General features: G+C 38.4%; 1 protein-coding gene across 1 annotated transcript in view; it reads left to right on the top strand.

Moving 5' to 3' along the window:
- Positions 1–398: 398 nt before the first annotated feature.
- Positions 399–17905, top strand: part of slc25a24 (solute carrier family 25 member 24) — a 51438-nt gene continuing 33931 nt past the window's right edge. The window contains exon 1 of the mRNA XM_061976329.2: positions 399–847. Within this exon, the coding sequence (XP_061832313.2) occupies positions 668–847 (180 nt within the window). The 5' untranslated portion in view covers positions 399–667. The remainder of the gene's footprint in view (positions 848–17905) is intronic.

Below are 17905 nucleotides of genomic sequence, written 5' to 3' on the forward strand. Positions count from 1 at the left end.
ATGTATAATAATCAATAAATAATAATAATAATAAATAATAATAATAATAATAAATAATAATAAATAATAATAATAATTAATAATAATAATAATAATAATAATAATAATAAATAATAAATACATAAATAATAAATAAATAAATACATAAATAAATAAATCAATCAATAAATCAATACATTTATAATAATAAATATATCAATACATTTATAATAATAATTTTAATAATCAATAAAACCAATCAATAAATGTCATGAATACATTTGGCAGCGAAAAGAATCAGTTCTCTTGAGTGACTTGAGTCATAAGAACCGAATCTCTTAAAAGAGCCGAAATGCCCATCCAGCTGCCAGGACGCCGTGTTGTTCCTTGTTAAAAGGGCGTGTCCGCGGCGTGCGTGTACGCGCACTAGAAGGGGAGGACTTTCCAGGCCAAGTCAGTAAATGTAAAGTGTGTTCACTCCCTCACGCTCACGCTACAACCTAAAAAAAAAACCCCACACTTTCATCACATTTTTGATGCCATCTTCTCCTCGTCGACGTAAGTTGACTTCGCGACGACGCGCGGCACGACGGAGGTGAAACCGGAAGTGGCAACCACAGGAATCGTCGTCCTCTTTCTTTTTTTCTTTTCTCGTGTGTTTGCATAGCTTCCATTCCTCCTGTCAGCCATGCACAGCTTCGTCAGAAAAGTCTTCTTGACGCACTGCCAATGCGCGGAGAGCGAGTCCAAAATGTACGAGGAGTTGTTCGCCAAACTGGACACGAACAAGGATGGGAAAGTGGATGTTTCCGAGCTGAAGGCGGGCATCGCGGCTATGGGCATCCGGTCTGGGAGAGGAGCAGCCCAGGTAACTGAAACACTAAAACTATGTCATAAATGATACCACAGTTAAATATTACACGTACTCACCAAGGAAGGACTTATTTCCTTGTCTATATTCACACATGAACTATAATGTGTGGCGACATGAAATAAGCAGGGGCGTCCGTGAAAAAAGACGTGGCTCGGTCGGCATCGTTTTGCTGAAATAAGCAGGGGCGTCCATGATAAAGTTACTTGGCTGTTGCTCCAAAACCTGTTTGTACCTTTCAGCATTAATGGTGCCTTCACAGATGTGTATACAAAAGCCAAAACCAGTGTAGTCATGTCGTCTAAATGGTAAATAAAAACAATACAATGATTTGCAAATAATTTTCAACTTATATTCAACTGAATAGACTGCAGATATATTTAATGTTCGAACTGAAAAACTTAATTTTTGTTTAACTTAGAATTTAATAGTAACACATTGCAAAAACGTTGGCAAAGGAGCATTTTTACCACTGTGTTACATGGCCTTTCCTTTTAACAACACTCAGTAAAGGTTTGGGAACTGAGGAGACACATTTTTGAAGTGGAATTCTTTCCCATTTTTGGTTGATGTACAGCTTAAGTTGTTCAACAGTCCGGGGGTCTCCGTTGTGCTATTGTAGGCTTCATAATGCACCACACATTTTCAATGGGAGACAGGTTTGGACTACAGGCAGGCCAGTCTAGTACCCGCACTCTTTTACTATGAAGCCACACTGTTGTGACACGTGGCTTGGCATTGTCTTGCTGAAATAAGCAGGGGCGTCCATGATAAAGTTACTTGGCTGTTGCTCCAAAACCTGTATGTACCTTTCAGCATTAATGGCGCCTTCACAGATGTGTATACAAAACCCGAAACCAGTGAAGTTGTCACGTTGTGTAAATGGTAAATAAAAAGAGAATAAAATGATTTGCAAATCCTTTTCAACTTATATTCAATTGAATACACTGCAGATATATTTAATGTTCGTACTGAGAAACGTAAAATTTTTTTTGCAAATAATCATTAACTTATAATTTAATAGTAACACATTGCAAAAAAGTTGGCAAAGGGGCATTTTTACCACTGTGTTACATGGCCTTTCCTTTTAACAACACTTAGTAAACTTTTGGGAACTAAGGAGATACATTTTTTAAGCTTTTCAAGTGGAATTCTTTCCCATTCTTGCTTGATGTACAACTTAAGTTTGTGGTATTTTAGGCTTCATAATGCGCCACACATTTTCAACAGGAGACAGGTCTGGACTACAGGCAGGCCAGTCTAGTACCCGCACTCTTTTACTATGAAGCCACACTGTTGTGACACGTGGCTTGGCATTGCCTTGCTCAAATAAGCAGGGGCGTCTGCGACAACGTTGCTTGGATGGCAACATATGTTGCTCCAAAACCCGCATGTACCTTTCAGCATTAATGGTGCCTTCACAGATGTGTATACAAAACCCAAAACCAGTGTAGTTGTCACGGTGTGTAAATGGTAAATTAAAAAAAGAATACAATGATTTGCAAATAATTTTCAACTCATATTCAATTGAATTGACTGCAAAGACAAGATATGTAATGTTCAAACTGAGAAACTTAATTTTTTTTTTGTGCAAATAATCATTAACTTATAACTTATTAGCAACACATTTCAAAAAAGTTGGCAAAGGGGCATTTTTACCACTGTGTTACATGGCCTTTCCTTTTAACAACACTTAGTAAACGTTTGGGAACTGAGGAGACACATTTTTTAACCTTCTCAGGTGGAATTCTTTCCCATTCTTCCTTGATGTACAGCTTAAGTTTGTGGTATTTCAGGCTTCATAATGCGCCACACATTTTCAACGGGGGACAGGTCTGGACTACAGGCAGGCCAGTCTAGTACCCGCTCTCTTTTACTATTATCCTGCACTACCATGAGCTAATGCAACAAAATGTTGTTCTTATCTGTACTGTAAAGTTCAAATTTGAATGACAATAAAAAGGAAGTCTAAGTCTAGTCTATGAAGCCAGGCTGTTGTAACACGTGGCTTGGCATTGTCTTGCTGAAATAAGCAGGGGCGTCCATGATAACGTTGGCAACATATGTTGCTCCAAAACATGTATGTACCCTTCAGCATCAATGGTGCCTTCACAGATGAAGTGTACAAAACCAGTGTAGTTGGCACGTTATGTAAATGGTAAATAAAAACAGAATAAATGATTTGCTAATAATTTTCAACTTATTTTCAACTGAATAGACTGCAGATATATTTAATGTTCGAACTGAGAAACTTGTTTTTTTTTTTGCAAATAATCATTAACTTATAATTTATTAGCAACACATTGCAAAAAAGTTTTGGCTTCATAATGCGCCACACATTTTCAACAGGAGACAGGTCTGGACTACAGGCAGGCCAGTCTAGTACCTGCACTCTTTTTCTATGAAGCCACGCTGTTGTGACACGTGGCTTGGCATTGTCTTGCTGAAATAAGCAGGGGCGTCCATGACAACGTTGCTTGGATGGCAACATATGTTGCTCCAAAAAATGTATGTACCTTTCAGCATCAATGGCGCCTTCACAGATGAAGTGTACAAAACCAGTGTAGTTGGCACGTTATGTAAATGGTAAATAAAAACAGAATAAATGATTTGCTAATCATTTTCAACTTATATTCAACTGAATAGACTGCAGATATATTTAATGTTCGAACTGAGAAACTTGTTTTTTTTTTTGCAAATAATCATTAACTTATAATTTATTAGCAACACATTGCAAAAAAGTTTTGGCTTCATAATGCGCCACACATTTTCAACAGGAGACAGGTCTGGACTACAGGCAGGCCAGTCTAGTACCTGCACTCTTTTTCTATGAAGCCACGCTGTTGTGACACGTGGCTTGGCATTGTCTTGCTGAAATAAGCAGGGGCGTCCATGATAAAGTTACTTGGCTGGCAACATATGTTGCTCCAAAACCTGTATGTACCTTTCAGCATTAATGGCGCCTTCACAGATGTGTATACAAAACCCAAAACCAGCGTAGTTGGCACGTTGTGTAAATGGTAAATAAAAAGAGAATACAATGATTTGCAAATCATTTTCAACTCATATTCAATTGAATAGACTGCATAGACAATATATGTAATGTTCGAACTGAGAAACTTCATTTTTTTTTTGCAAATAATCATTAACTTTATTCGCAACATTAGCATTTTTACCACTGTCTGAGTACGCAAGTGGCCCAGATCTTCCTGCAATAAAAGCAGATACAAGCAAATAATCCAACTATGCAATTAAAAAGATCCCAATACTATATTAAAAAAAATAGATTTTTCGAGTGATTTTTAAGGATTATCCATAGGTAGAATTCCCAGACATGTCGAACCATCTGGTGCTCCGACGTCATTCTACACGACAAAATAGATGAAAACTTGGAAAAGCATGGGGGTCTACAACTTCTTTGTGTGTGGCTGGGTTAAGGAAATTGGTATCAAGACTCTCCCAGATAAATATGCCGAATTTTTGCATCTATATAAAGTTGTATTTCATGATTCAACTTTGCGTCTTGCGGTGACACGTCCACGTAAATAAACGAGCACGCAACAACTGACACCTGTGACTGCATATCCATTTAACAAACTAACAATTAATTAATCATCACCATATTTGATTTCTTTCTTGTTATCATTTGTACTCTGACACATTTGTGTACGAAATAAACAAGAGGGGAGACGTAGAAATACCTTTCCTGACCAAGTATCGACTCTCATTTTTGGTTTCTGTTTGTTAAAAATTAAAATATAAATAATATCAAGACAATACTTCAATGGGAAATATTGAACAAGTAAAGTATATCAAACAAACCTTTAACAAAGTGTGTTATTCGACTCTGCTCTCTTGTACTGGAGAGTGTGCCACTTTTGTCGTTGTCTTTCGTAAAATCTTGCGCTCTTCTGCCCTTCTTGATGACCTCTCGAGGAACTCTGAAGAAACGTTTATTCTTTTCGCGATTTAAACGGCTCGTACAGCCGAAAACAAGGCAAGCATAGGGCATTTTTCTTAGAGAAAAGCTAAATAATGCCGAGTACCCATTGAGAACAGACGCTGCTTGACCACCACACAGATTTAATGAGCTGGACGTGAGCCGGACGCGACGTCATTAAAGTCCAAGCAATGGCAGTAATATCAAGCACTATGGTCTCTATGTATCAGTATCATGGTGACTGAGACGCTTCTACACTAAACCGGCTAAGGTTATCCAGGGTAAATCCCACCTAACCTTATCCTTGTCCACACACACACACAATGGTCATTTAAGACCCCCTCCGTACGCTCCGTCCGCTGGCGGAACGCGATTTAGTACGCATGCGCGGAAAATGCGCACGTCATAGTCACCTCCCAGTGTTGCTTTGTGTGCAAGTTCTTAAATGTAACTTATCTGAACAATATCCAGTGTTGAGGTATTTCAATGAACTGGAATCCAGTGTGCTGTGGGGCTCTATTGTAGTGAATCACACCTGAGACATCATAAATTAATCACATCTTTATTAGACATGTAAACAATGTGACAAAGAACATTTTACAACAATCAATCTCGACATCTAGATATCTGGTCAGGACACTCCTCACTCTTTTGCCTTCACCTTCATTGTCCATTCCTTTTTGGTGACTTTATATACTCTGGACCTGGACGTTGAGTCCGAGACATACATGGCGGACAATAACTGATACAGTCTGCTTTGCCAGTCCAAAAGCATTCGCCGTTTTCCGTAGTCTTCCCTCGACGGCCAGGTAATACAAAGCACATGCTTACCTTTTTTTTTATCACATCCACGGGAGCCCGCATTCTCGTTGACTCCCCTTCGACAAATGGACGAGGTTTTTCGGTAAGTAGAATCCCAGCTGACCTGGACATTGGAAAGTTGTCTTGCAGTCTGAGAAGTGTTGTATCCCAAATAGCTGCAATGGCTTTCTCTTAAAGGGGAACATTATCACAATTTCAGAAGGGTTAAAACCATTAAAAATCAGTTCAGTGGCTTATTTTTTTTTCCGAAGTTTTTTTTCAAAATTTTACCCATCACGCAATATCCCTAAAAAAAGCTTCAAAGTGCCTGATTTTAACCATCCGTCCATTTTCCTGTGACGTCACATAGTGATGCCAACACAAACAAACATGGCGCATAGAACAGCAAGCTATAGCGACATTAGCTCGGATTCAGACTCGGATTTCAGCGGCTTAAGCGATTCAACAGATTACGCATGTATTGAAACGGATGGTTGTAGTGTGGAGGCAGGTAGCGAAAACGAAATTGAAGAAGAAACTGAAGCTATTGAGCCATATCGGTTTGAACCGTATGCAAGCGAAACCCACGAAAACGACACGACAGCCAGCGACACGTTAGAAAGCGAGGACGAATTCGGCGATCGCCTTCTAACCAACGATTGGTATGTGTTTGTTTGGCATTAAAGGAAACTAACAACTATGAACTAGGTTTACAGCATATGAAATACATTTGGCAACATCATGCACTTTGAGAGTGCAGACAGCCCAATTTTCATCAATTAATATATTCTGTAGACATACCCTCATCCACGCTCTTTTCCTGAAAGCTGATCTGTCCAGTCCAGTTGGAAATGCATCTGCTTTGAGTGTCGCAGGATATCCACACATTCTTGCCATCTCTGTCGTAGCATAGCTTTCGTCGGTAAAGTGTGCGGAACAAACGTCCAATTTCCTGCCACTTTGGCATCTTTGGGCCACTGGTGCAACTTGAATCCGTCCCTGTTCGTGTTGTTACACCCTCCGACAACACACCGACGAGGCATGATGTCTCCAAGGTACGGAAAACCGTCGAAAAAACGGAAAATAACAGAGCTGATTTGACTCGGTGTTTGAGAAAATGGCGGATTGCTTCCCTATTATTCGCTCCGAGAGCGAATAATAGAAAGGCGTTTAATTCGCCAAAATTCACCCATTTAGAGTTCGGAAATCGGTTAAAAAAATATATGGTCTTTTTTTCTGCAACATCAAGGTATATATTGACGCTTACATAGGTCTGGTGATAATGTTCCCCTTTAAGGTATTCATGTGTGATTTCCACAAGCGTCTGTACATGTAGAAGAAGGAGAAACACGGCCATGTCTGGATGACTCGCCTCCATATTTCCAGTGGTTACCTCCGAGTTACGAAACCGCTTTATTATGAAGCTGGCGGTGGCGCGTTCTTTCTGACGTCACTTCCTGTGTGGGGCGCGGTCTTTCTGGCGTCACTTCCTCTCCGAACTCAGTTTGTAAACGATCAATGAGTCCATACAAAGCTAAGAGCCGCAGATTCAAGACGGCGTACTTACCCCTGTAAAAAAATTGTCCGAGGAGGAGGACCTTAAATGATAGTTTAGTGTGGCTGACACAAGGTTTATGCTAAATAATTATTTCTTTAAGGGGTTATCCGGCTTAGTGTAGACATAGCCTTACTCTATGGACAGCTATCCGTTTGGTCCAAATAGGGCCAAGGAGTATTCAAATTAGGGCTGGGCGATATGGCCTTTTTTTAATATCTCAATATTTTTAGGCCATGTCACGATACATCATATATATCTCCATATTTTGCCTTAGCCTTGAATGAACACTTGATGCATATCATCACAGCAGTATGATGATTCTATGTGTCTACATTAAAACATTCTTCTTCATACTGCATTAATATATGCTACTTTTAAACTTTCATGCAGAGATGGAAATCACAAGTAAAAGTGTATTTATTAAACAGTTATTAAGCAGTGGCACAAACATTCATGTCATTTCCAAAACAGAAAGTGCAAGATTGTCAGAGACATTTTAAAACAAGCTATTAGTGCACTTTTGTGCATGATGTCACTAAGATGACATATCAAAACAACACTCAATTAAAGTGCACTTTTTGTACAGAACGCCACTACAATAGTTTAAAACTAATAAAGTGCACTTTTGTGCATGATGTCACACAATATATTTCAAATAAAAATGAGCTGCATAATAGGAAATCAAATTGTGTCCGTCCTTCGCTATGTGGTAGGTTCCTGCGGACGTTATCTCCTTCTGTTGTGGACTAGTTTTTTCATACGGTGTTGATGTGGAAATGGTTGCTTTGGCATTTTGTTGGTGTGGCACCGAGCGGAGATGTTGACATGCGGAGTTTCAAGCACTCTTCATTCTCTAGCGGGTGACTTTTCAAATGATGCTACATATTAGCGGTAATGCTACATTTTGTAGCAACGCTTTTGCCCCACACTTGACAAATTACCGTATTTTCCGCACCATAAGGCGCCCTGGGTTATAAGCCGCGCCTTCAATGAACGGCATATTTCAAAACTTTGTCCACCTATAAGCCGCCCCGTGTTATAAGCCGCATCTAACTGCGCTAAAGGAATGTCAAAAAAACAGTCAGATAGGTCAGTCAAACTTTAATAATATATTAAAAACCAGCGTGATGTGGGCGCGCATGGAGTCGTATATCAACATAGATGGAGCTGCGTGAAAAAAGCCACCCGGCCTCTTCGCGTAAACTTACCTTAACCACTCGCTCATCTTTTCTTCATCCATCCCTTCGAGTTAGCTTTTATGATGACGCCGGCTGGAAAGGTCTCTTTTGGCAAGGTCTTCCTTTTGAATATCACCATGGGTGGAAGTTTCTGGCCATTAGCATGGCAAGCTAGAACCACAGTGAAGGATGACTTCTCATTCCCTGTGGTGCGAATATTCACCGTACGTGCTCCCGTTGTATCCACAGTGCGGTTCACAGGAATATCAAAAGTCAGTGGAACCTCTTCCATGTTGATAATGTTCTCTGGCCGGATCTTTTTTTCAGCTATCTTGTTTTTACAATATGCACGGAAAGTAGCCAGCTTTTCTTGAAAGTCTTTAGGCAGTTGCTGTGAAATAGTAGTCCGTGTGCGGATGGAGAGATTGCGTCTTTTCATGAACCGGAAACCTGTCGCTTAGTAGGAGCCATTTTGTGGTCTTTACAGATGTAAACACACAAAGGAAATGAAACGTAATATCCGCGCGCTTCTTCTTCTTCTTCTACGCGGGCGGGTGGTTGCTTACAGTAGTAGAAGAAGAAGCGCTTCCTGTTCTATGGGGGCGGGTGCTTACCTTGGCGGTTGCTTGCGTAGAAGAAGAAGCACTTCATCTTCTACGGGGAAAAAAGATGGCGGCTGTTTACCGTAGTTGCGAGACCGAAACTTTATGAAAATGAATCTTAATATTAATCCATATATAAAGCGCACCGGGTTATAAGCCGCACTGTCAGCTTTTGAGTAAATTTGTGGTTTTTAGGTGCGGCTAATAGTGCGGAAAATACGGTACGGTTGACTGTTCGACATCTTCCCGCTTGAAGCCACACCACCGCCAGACGATGGACCCCCTGCTGTTTTTCTTGGGAATTAATTCTTCCTTCATTTGTTACCAGATTCGCACCTTCTTTCTCTCGTAATACCACTCGCACCGCGGCTAACGTTACCCATGCCGCTACCGCTCTGCTCCGCGAGGGCGTATACGTATGTGACGTATGTAAGAAGGTGCGCTTGTTTTACGTCTCTGTGAGAAGGAGAGACAAGAAAGAGTGAGAAGAGCCTGTAGTGTAATGCTCGCAGCTAAAAGCAACTGCGTGAGAACGTACAGTGTTTCCCACACATTCATTTATTTTTGGCGGCCCGCCACGAAAAGAATTACGTCCGCCACAAATGGATTTTTCGGCTTTTGACTCACTCGACGGCTCATAAAAGCAATGGGACTGTCTGTGAATGTTGCTTGTAGTTACAACTCCGGTGCAGTAGGTGGCGGTAGCCTACTATGCATTGTAACTCCGCCAATAGCACTTAATTCACCTGGTGGGCCAGAATAAGATGAAGACGACGACAACGACGAAGTAAAAGAAGAACGGACCGACCGGATCAAAATACGAGGGTAATATAAGTTATAGGTAGATAGGTTATAGCTGCATCGCTCGTGGCTCGTCATATATTTAACGTTAATCCGCGATTTCACCGAGCGTTTCACTGATGGTGAGCAGCCTGACGCTGCTTCATTAACACCGCCGCTGTTTGACTCGGGGTCCGGGGCAGACGCACGTAGTAACAGTCACGTGTTACAATACCGACGAGCTAACGTGTCCAGGTTATAACCCTGTTGTCAATAAACACACATGGACTGAAGCTAAATTGTCCACTGTCCACTGCAGCATGTGAATGCAATGAAAATAATAAAATCTGAGCCAACCAGCTGTTAAAATGTTGTCCAGGTTAATGTTTTGGCCATTAAAGGCCCTTCATTTCAAGATTTCAACTGTGATCGGGCTTTAAACAGGTGGCTGACCTGTTCAGATGGGTGTAACTGCTACTGGTCAAATAATGTGAAATAGCATTTAATTTTACATGTATGCAATGCCATTTAAATGTATTTATAGATAATAATAATAATAATAATAAATACTGTGTAGTGTTGTAAATAGTCAACGGGAAGGATTTTAGTAAGATATAAGCCATGAGCACTACACAGCCAGAAAAAAACCGAGGCAGGACAAGTAAAAATATTGGGGCAAGTAGATTTGAGAAGTCAGGCAAGTAGAAAAAAACCTTAACGTTGAACCCTGCATGTGTTGAGCTGCTGCCGCTTAAGGTTAGACGGCACTGTAAATAGAGCGGTTCTGCTCGTTAGTAATACATTCTAATGTTGGATGTTCACTCCTTCACACAGATGAGTATAGAAAAATATTTTCAACGGCCGAAAAGGGCTGGACTTGGAGAGGAGGTAGGCCTACAGTCCGGACCACAGGTGCGACCTGTTCAGCAGCAGCAGGAGGAGGAGGAGGAGGAGGTTGACTGACTGTGGCGGCAACACTTCATGTTGCTGGTAAATAATATGGTTGTAGTAGTAGGCTAAAGTTAAATTATTTAGTATTCACTAATTAAAGGGGCAGAGCTTTAAGAGACATTTTAGCTTTTATATTTTATAAAATATATTTTTTGTAAGAACCACAATTAATAAATATATTTCAGTGAATCACTAATTGTTCAAATCTGTATATAAATATAAACATAAAATGTTGTAATTATATTCCAACTCCGCGTTCTTTTTGGTCATCGCCGCTGCTGCCGCCGCCACCCCCCGACCACACCACCACAAATAGATGCCTGTCCTGTGGGAAACACTGACGTATACTCCAATATCACCATATAGTCATTTTCTATATCGCACAGAGACAAACCCGCAATATATCGATATATCGCCCAGCCCTAGGTCCAATTGGCCTGGGATGTCCTTGTTGATTTTCGTTAGGTGGAAAAAAGTTACTATCACTGCAGGGTTTGGTATCAGAAACAATTCTTTATTCGTTGTAATGCAGTTTCTTGGCGTTCGGAGATACATCGATGGGAAGGCTTTGTGTAACACTGTGGTGTGTCACTAAGTGCAGCAGAAGTGCTCAATTGGCAATATAGTGTAGGTCAATCCACATTACCTGCATTGTTAACATCCTCTTGCTTGCAGTTTTTCACTATTTAGAACACACAGAAAAGTGTGTGTTCTTGACTCACTTAGGGACTGTGGATGATGGGCATAATTACCCAACAATTGCAGTTCCCCCTTAAAAAAATGATATTTTTACAATATAAAAAGGGAACTTCATAAATGTTCATTCATAGTAGACTGGTAGTTTTGTCGACTATAGCAGAAGGAAGCTGGTCCTGGTTTCTATTGGCGCTGGCCTCTGTTGATGTTTCATAACACAATGACTAGATGGCATCACATGACTTCATCTTATGAAAGTGGCATTATGCTCAGTTTGGGGAATCTCTGTTGGTTTTTATATTTCAAACTCAGAAAACGACAAATCTATGGACATATTAGGGATGTGTTTGACTTATTCAACCAGGGAGGAAATTAACAATAAATTAATTTATCATAGCTTCTTTTTTTTAATTAACATATTCTGTAGGTATGGGAAAATCTCTGAATATTCTGAACTCCTGTTTTCATGCCAGTGTTGTATTGAGCATATTAATACAGCCTGGAGGAGGTTTATCATCACATACATGTATCTTAACTTCATAAAGCTAAATGTCTGCCTTTAAAAATAAAAAAATAAAATATATATATATGTATGTATGTATGTATGTATGTATGTATGTATGTATGTATATATATATATGTATGTATATATATATATGTATGTATGTATGTATATATGTGTATATGTATGTGTATATATATATATGTGTGTGTATATATATATATATGTATGTATATATATGTATATATATATATATATGTATGTATATATATGTATATATATATGTATGTATATATATGTATATATATGTATGTATATATATGTATATATATATGTATGTATATATATGTATATATATATGTATGTATATATATGTATATATATATGTATGTATATATATGTATATATATATGTATGTATATATATGTATATATATATGTATATATATATATATATGTATATATATATATATATGTATGTATATATATATATATATGTATGTATGTATGTGTATGTATATATATATATATATATATATATATATGTGTGTATATATATATATATATATATATATATATATATGTATATGTGTTGCTAAAAAGCCAAACTTGAAATGTCATTTTCAAGACTCAAAAGTAACTAAAGGATTGATTGTGGTTAGGTATGTAACAATAAACAGTACTAATGATAATCACAGTAAAACTGCTAATGGTTAGTATTACTGCTTCAATTTAAAATGATTGAAAAACCGTGATTCTCGCTATTTTAAATGCTAACATGAAAACAAGACATTAACGTCTTTCCACATCGTCAATGATATACTGCAGTCTAAACGTATATAGACATGTTGCTATCTGAGCAAGTAAGCTATTCAATTGTGTACATTGAACCTACAAGCGGATCGTTCTATACTCAGAAAAATACGAGACAGATGTGTTTTTACGGTGTGTTCTAGGACCACTGAATGGATAATAATAATTGTCAGAATAATTGTATCTAAGTTATCACAAAACTTTGTGTTTCAATGAGTTCCCGGCGAAAGGACAAAAGCTGTCTTTGATCCTACCAATCAAAAGGCTTGTAAAACTCCACTGTGTAGGATGGGAAGCGACATGAAGGCGTGGGTTTCTTCGATGTATTGTAATCCCTTTGAACTGTTTTGTAACCAAAGGCGATGGCTGTTTACGACCCCCCTCCCTTAGAAACAGCTGTTGCCATGCAATCAGGGAAAGTCCAAATAAAAGAGGAGGCGTACAATCTTTTGTCAGAGCGTTGGACGACACTGTGCAAGGGTACAGTGTCTACGCGTTTCTCCTCAATTGAGCTAAATTGAATTCTGTCTCTATTTAATTCCTTGCTTCTTGTCTTGTTTAATAGATGTCATCAGTGTTTGAACCTGACAATAATACATTTTATTTGTCACGCACTTTTCTTTGAAATAAATCTTAAGGTGCTACATTAAAAAAACAATATTTAAAACAATATAAGCAAAGCCATTAAAACAGATACAACACTAAGACTAAAATACTATCAGTGAAGCATAAAAAATATGAAATATGCAAAATAGTGTGTTTTCTAACAGTTTTCTATTTGAGTTATTTTGAAAAATAGCTTGGTCAAGAGATTTCTGTGTGTTTATAAATACTTTTTGAGCACATTCAACAATACCGCAATGATAATGATAATCACGATAATTGTGGTAACGATAGCGTCATATGAAATTTTCATATCGTTACATCCGTAATCGTGATACAGTAGATGTATGCACATACGTGCATGTGCGTACCCTCCCGTCATGCTATGTCAAAGCCGTAAACCAAGGCTAAACACTGCCTACAGTAAAGCATAGTGGTGGTAGCATAATGGTGTGGGGTTGTATGGTTGCCATTAGCACTGGGAAGATGAGGTTGATTGGGGTGAAACATGAATTCCGACTCTACCATTATGAAACTGAAAGGGATTTTCCATTTTGGAAACGGGCTTGCACGGCACTTTTCCAACATGGAAAGGAGCCAAAACGCATCTCCAAGAAGATGAGTACCTTGCTGAAGAAGGTGAATGTGATGCAGCGCCCAATTTGGACATGTTTACTCTGAGGTGAAGTTGGCCTCTGTCTGTGTATATCTAGAAAGAAAAATAATCTGTTTAGTTAAACTACTTTTATAGAACATACAGAATATTGCACACACATACACGTAAGGTACATATACTGTATATCAGTGTTTTTCAACCACTGTAGATACAGTTTGGTGTGCCGTGGGAGATTATCTAAATTCACCTATTTGGGTTAAAAATATTTTTTGCAAACCAGTAATTATAGTCCGCAAATGATGTGTTGTTGTTGAGTGTCGGTGCTGTCTAGAGCTCGGCAGAGTAACCGTGTAATACTCTTCCATATCAGTAGGTGGCACCCGGTAGCTAATTGCTTTGTAGATGTCGAAACAGTGGGAGCCAGTGTGCAGGTAAAAAGGTGTCTAATGCTTAAACCAAAAATAAACAAAAGGTGAGTGCCCCTAAGAAAAGGCATTGAAGCTTAGGGAAGGCTGTGCAGAACGAAACTAAAACTGAACTGGCTACAAAGTAAACAAAAACAGAATGCTGGACTACAGCAAAGACTTACTGTGGACCAAAGACGGCGTCCACAGTGTACATCCGAACATGACATGACAATCAACAATGTCCCCACAAAGAAGGATAAAAACAACTGAAATATTATTGATTGCTAAAACAAAGTAGATGCTGGAAATATCACTCAAAGGAAGACATGAAACTGCTACAGGAAAATACCAAAAAAAGAGGAAAAGCCACCAAAATAGGAGCGCAAGACAAGAAGTAAAACACTACACACAGGAAAACAGCAAAAAAGTCCAAATAAGTCAGGGTGTGATGTGACAGGTGGTGACAGTACACCTACTTTGAGACAAGAGCTATAGTGATGCATGCTTCGTTATGCTTTAAAGCAGGGGTGCTCACACTTTTTCTGCAGGCGAGCTACTTTTCAATTGATCAAGTCGTGGGGATCTACCTCATTCATATATATAATTTATATTTACTTATTTATGAAACATATGTTTTTGTTAACAAGTTAAAGGTGTTTAATGATAATACAAGCATGTTTAACACATATAGTTAATATTGTTAATAAATTAAAGGTGTTTAATGAAAATACAAGTATGTTTAATACATATAGTTAATATTGTTAACAAGTTAAAGGTGTTTAATGATAATACAAGCATGTTTAACACATATAGTTAATATTGTTAATAAGTTAAAGGTGTTTAAAGATAATACAAACATGTTTAACACATATAGTTAATATTGTTAATAAATTAAAGGTGTTTAATGAAATTACAAGTATGTTTAATATATATAGTTAATATTGTTAACAAGTTAAAGGTGTTTAATGATAATACAAGCATGTTTAATACATATAGTTAATATTGTTAATAAGTTAAAGGTGTTTAATGATAATGCAAACATGTTTAACACACATAGTTAATATTGTTAACAAGTTAAAGATGTTTAGTGATAATGCAAGCATGTTTAACACATATAGTTAGTATTGTTAATAAATTAAAGGTGTTTAATGATAATACAAGAATGTTTAACACATAGTTAATATTGTTAACAAGTTAAAGGTGTTTAAAGATAATACAAGCATGTTTAACACTTGTAGTTAATATTGGTAATAAGTTAAAGGTGTTTAAAGATAATACAAGCATGTTTAACACATATAGTTAATATTGTTAATAAGTTAAAAGTGTTTAGAGATAATACAAGCATGTTTAACACATATAGATTCCTTTCTTTCATGAAGACAAGAATATAAGTTGGTGTATTACCTGATTGTGATGACTTGCATTGATTGGAATCAGACAGTAGTGCTGATAAGGTCCGCATTTTCGAATGGAGGAGGAAAAAAGTCCTCCTTTCTGTCCAATACCACATGAAAATGGTTGGTTTTTGGCATCTTATTTGTCCAGCTTCCGTACTCCTTTGTATACACTTTACAAGAAATACATTGTCGGCAAACTCCGTAGTTTGCTAGCTTGTGCACACCAGCTTTCTGAGACTCTTATTTTGGTAGCGCAGGCAGGATGAAGCAGCGCTTTTATTGTGCAACTGTGCAGTCGGTCTTTGGAGTTTTGACGACAGGTACGGCGCCAGAGTCTGTTGAAATAAAGTGTTTCTCGCCTTCCAGTCGGTAATTTTAATGAGCTGGCGGCAGCCAGCGTCATCTCAGAAGACCCTCGGGTGCCGTGAATGTCAATCAAGTGACGAAAGTGACGTCATAGTGAAGATTTATGATCGCTCATTTTTAGGACTATTTTATTAATGCCTGGCTGGTGATCGACTGACACACCCTCCACGATCGACCGGTAGCTCGCGATCGACGTAATGAGCACCTCTGCTTTAAAGTCATACCCAACAATTGCGACGACGACTTTTTCCTGTCAACTGAGTTTCGTTTTTTAGTGATTTCTGCTGGTGGTGTGCCTCCGCATTTTTTCAACGCAGAAAATGTGCCTTGGCTCCAAAAAAGGTTGAAAAACACTGCCGTATATGGACAGTGCACTGCGTCATTGGTGTCGTTTAGTTTATTATTTAGTTCAATTGACATGCTGAATAGGAGAGGAGAAACATTGGTAGCATCACTCAGAACATTCCAGTTCTATCTCTAAGTTCAAACTCTGGATCAGGGTAAATTTGTGTGGGTGTGCCTAATGACTTGATTAGTGAACAGAAGCAACAGTTTGATCAAAGTCCAAAAACAGGCCTCATGTGATACCTTTTTAGAAAGTGTATTGAGTAGGAGGACATTGTCGTCCAGAGTCCACAAATCTGGTCTCAGGAGACTTTGAAGGTTAAACACAAGTCCTCAAAGTGTTCAAACGGCATAAGAGAGTTTTTATTACAGGTCACAACTTAAGAGAAAGGTCCCGCCTTTGCTTGGATGGACCAACAGTCCATCGGGGCTTCACAGCTCACACAGGTTTATGTGTGTGATAAGAGTGTGTAGCAGAAGTGAATATGTCCTACTCTGAAAAATAGATAATGTACTGCATGTAGACTGTTGTTAAGGAAAGTAAACAAACAACAACAAGAAGCAGTGTTGCAAACATTTTGCAACCATCTTTCATTATCAGAAAAAATGGTAAATATTTTCAATCTTTATTTTTTATTTATTTTCGGTTGACTTTCTAATAATGCTGGGTTAATTGGAAACTCTAATGTGAGTGATTGTTTGTTTATATACAGTCGTGGTCAAAAGTTTACATACACAGAACATCATGTCATGGCTGTCTTGAGTTTCCAATCATTTCTACAACTCTTATTTTTTTGTGATAGAGTGATTGGAGCACATACTTGTTGGTCACAAAAAACATTCATGAAGTTTGCTTCTTTTATGAATGTATTATGGGTCTACTGAAAATGTGACCAAAGTATACATACTAGAGATGCGCGGATAGGCAATTTATTTCATCCGCAACCGCGTCAGAAAGTCGTCAACCATCCGTCATCCACCCGATGTAACGTTTGATCAGAACTGCACCCGCCCGCCATCCGCCCGCACCCGCCCGTTGTTATATATCTAATATAGACGATGCAAGGCATTAGTGAGGCATACCTGCCAACTACTCCGGTTTTCCCGTAATTCGTACGGTTTTCATCAACCTATTCCGGGTTACGGTTGCAGTGATAAAAAATACGGTTTTTCATTAATTAAAAAAAAAAAAAGGGTGAAAACTACGCGAATTGCACCTTGTGCAGACAAGATTTTTCGATCGGACACGGAGGAATTAGCGATGTAAAAGACCACGTTGGGACAAAAAAACACAAGTCTAATGCCGTTGCTAGCGATACAAGTGGAAAACTTTCAACGTTTTTCGTCGCCCAAACAGATTCTTTGGATGTGATAAATGCCGAAGTTTTATTTACGGAGGCAATAATTGAGCATGGACTTCCAATCGCACTGGCTGATCACATGGGACAGTTAAATGTTTGTAATGCAACCTTTAAAAATCATTACGCGGTGATCGCGGTCC

Source organism: Nerophis lumbriciformis, linkage group LG14, assembly GCF_033978685.3.
Source record: "Nerophis lumbriciformis linkage group LG14, RoL_Nlum_v2.1, whole genome shotgun sequence".
Taxonomy (NCBI): domain Eukaryota; kingdom Metazoa; phylum Chordata; class Actinopteri; order Syngnathiformes; family Syngnathidae; genus Nerophis; species Nerophis lumbriciformis.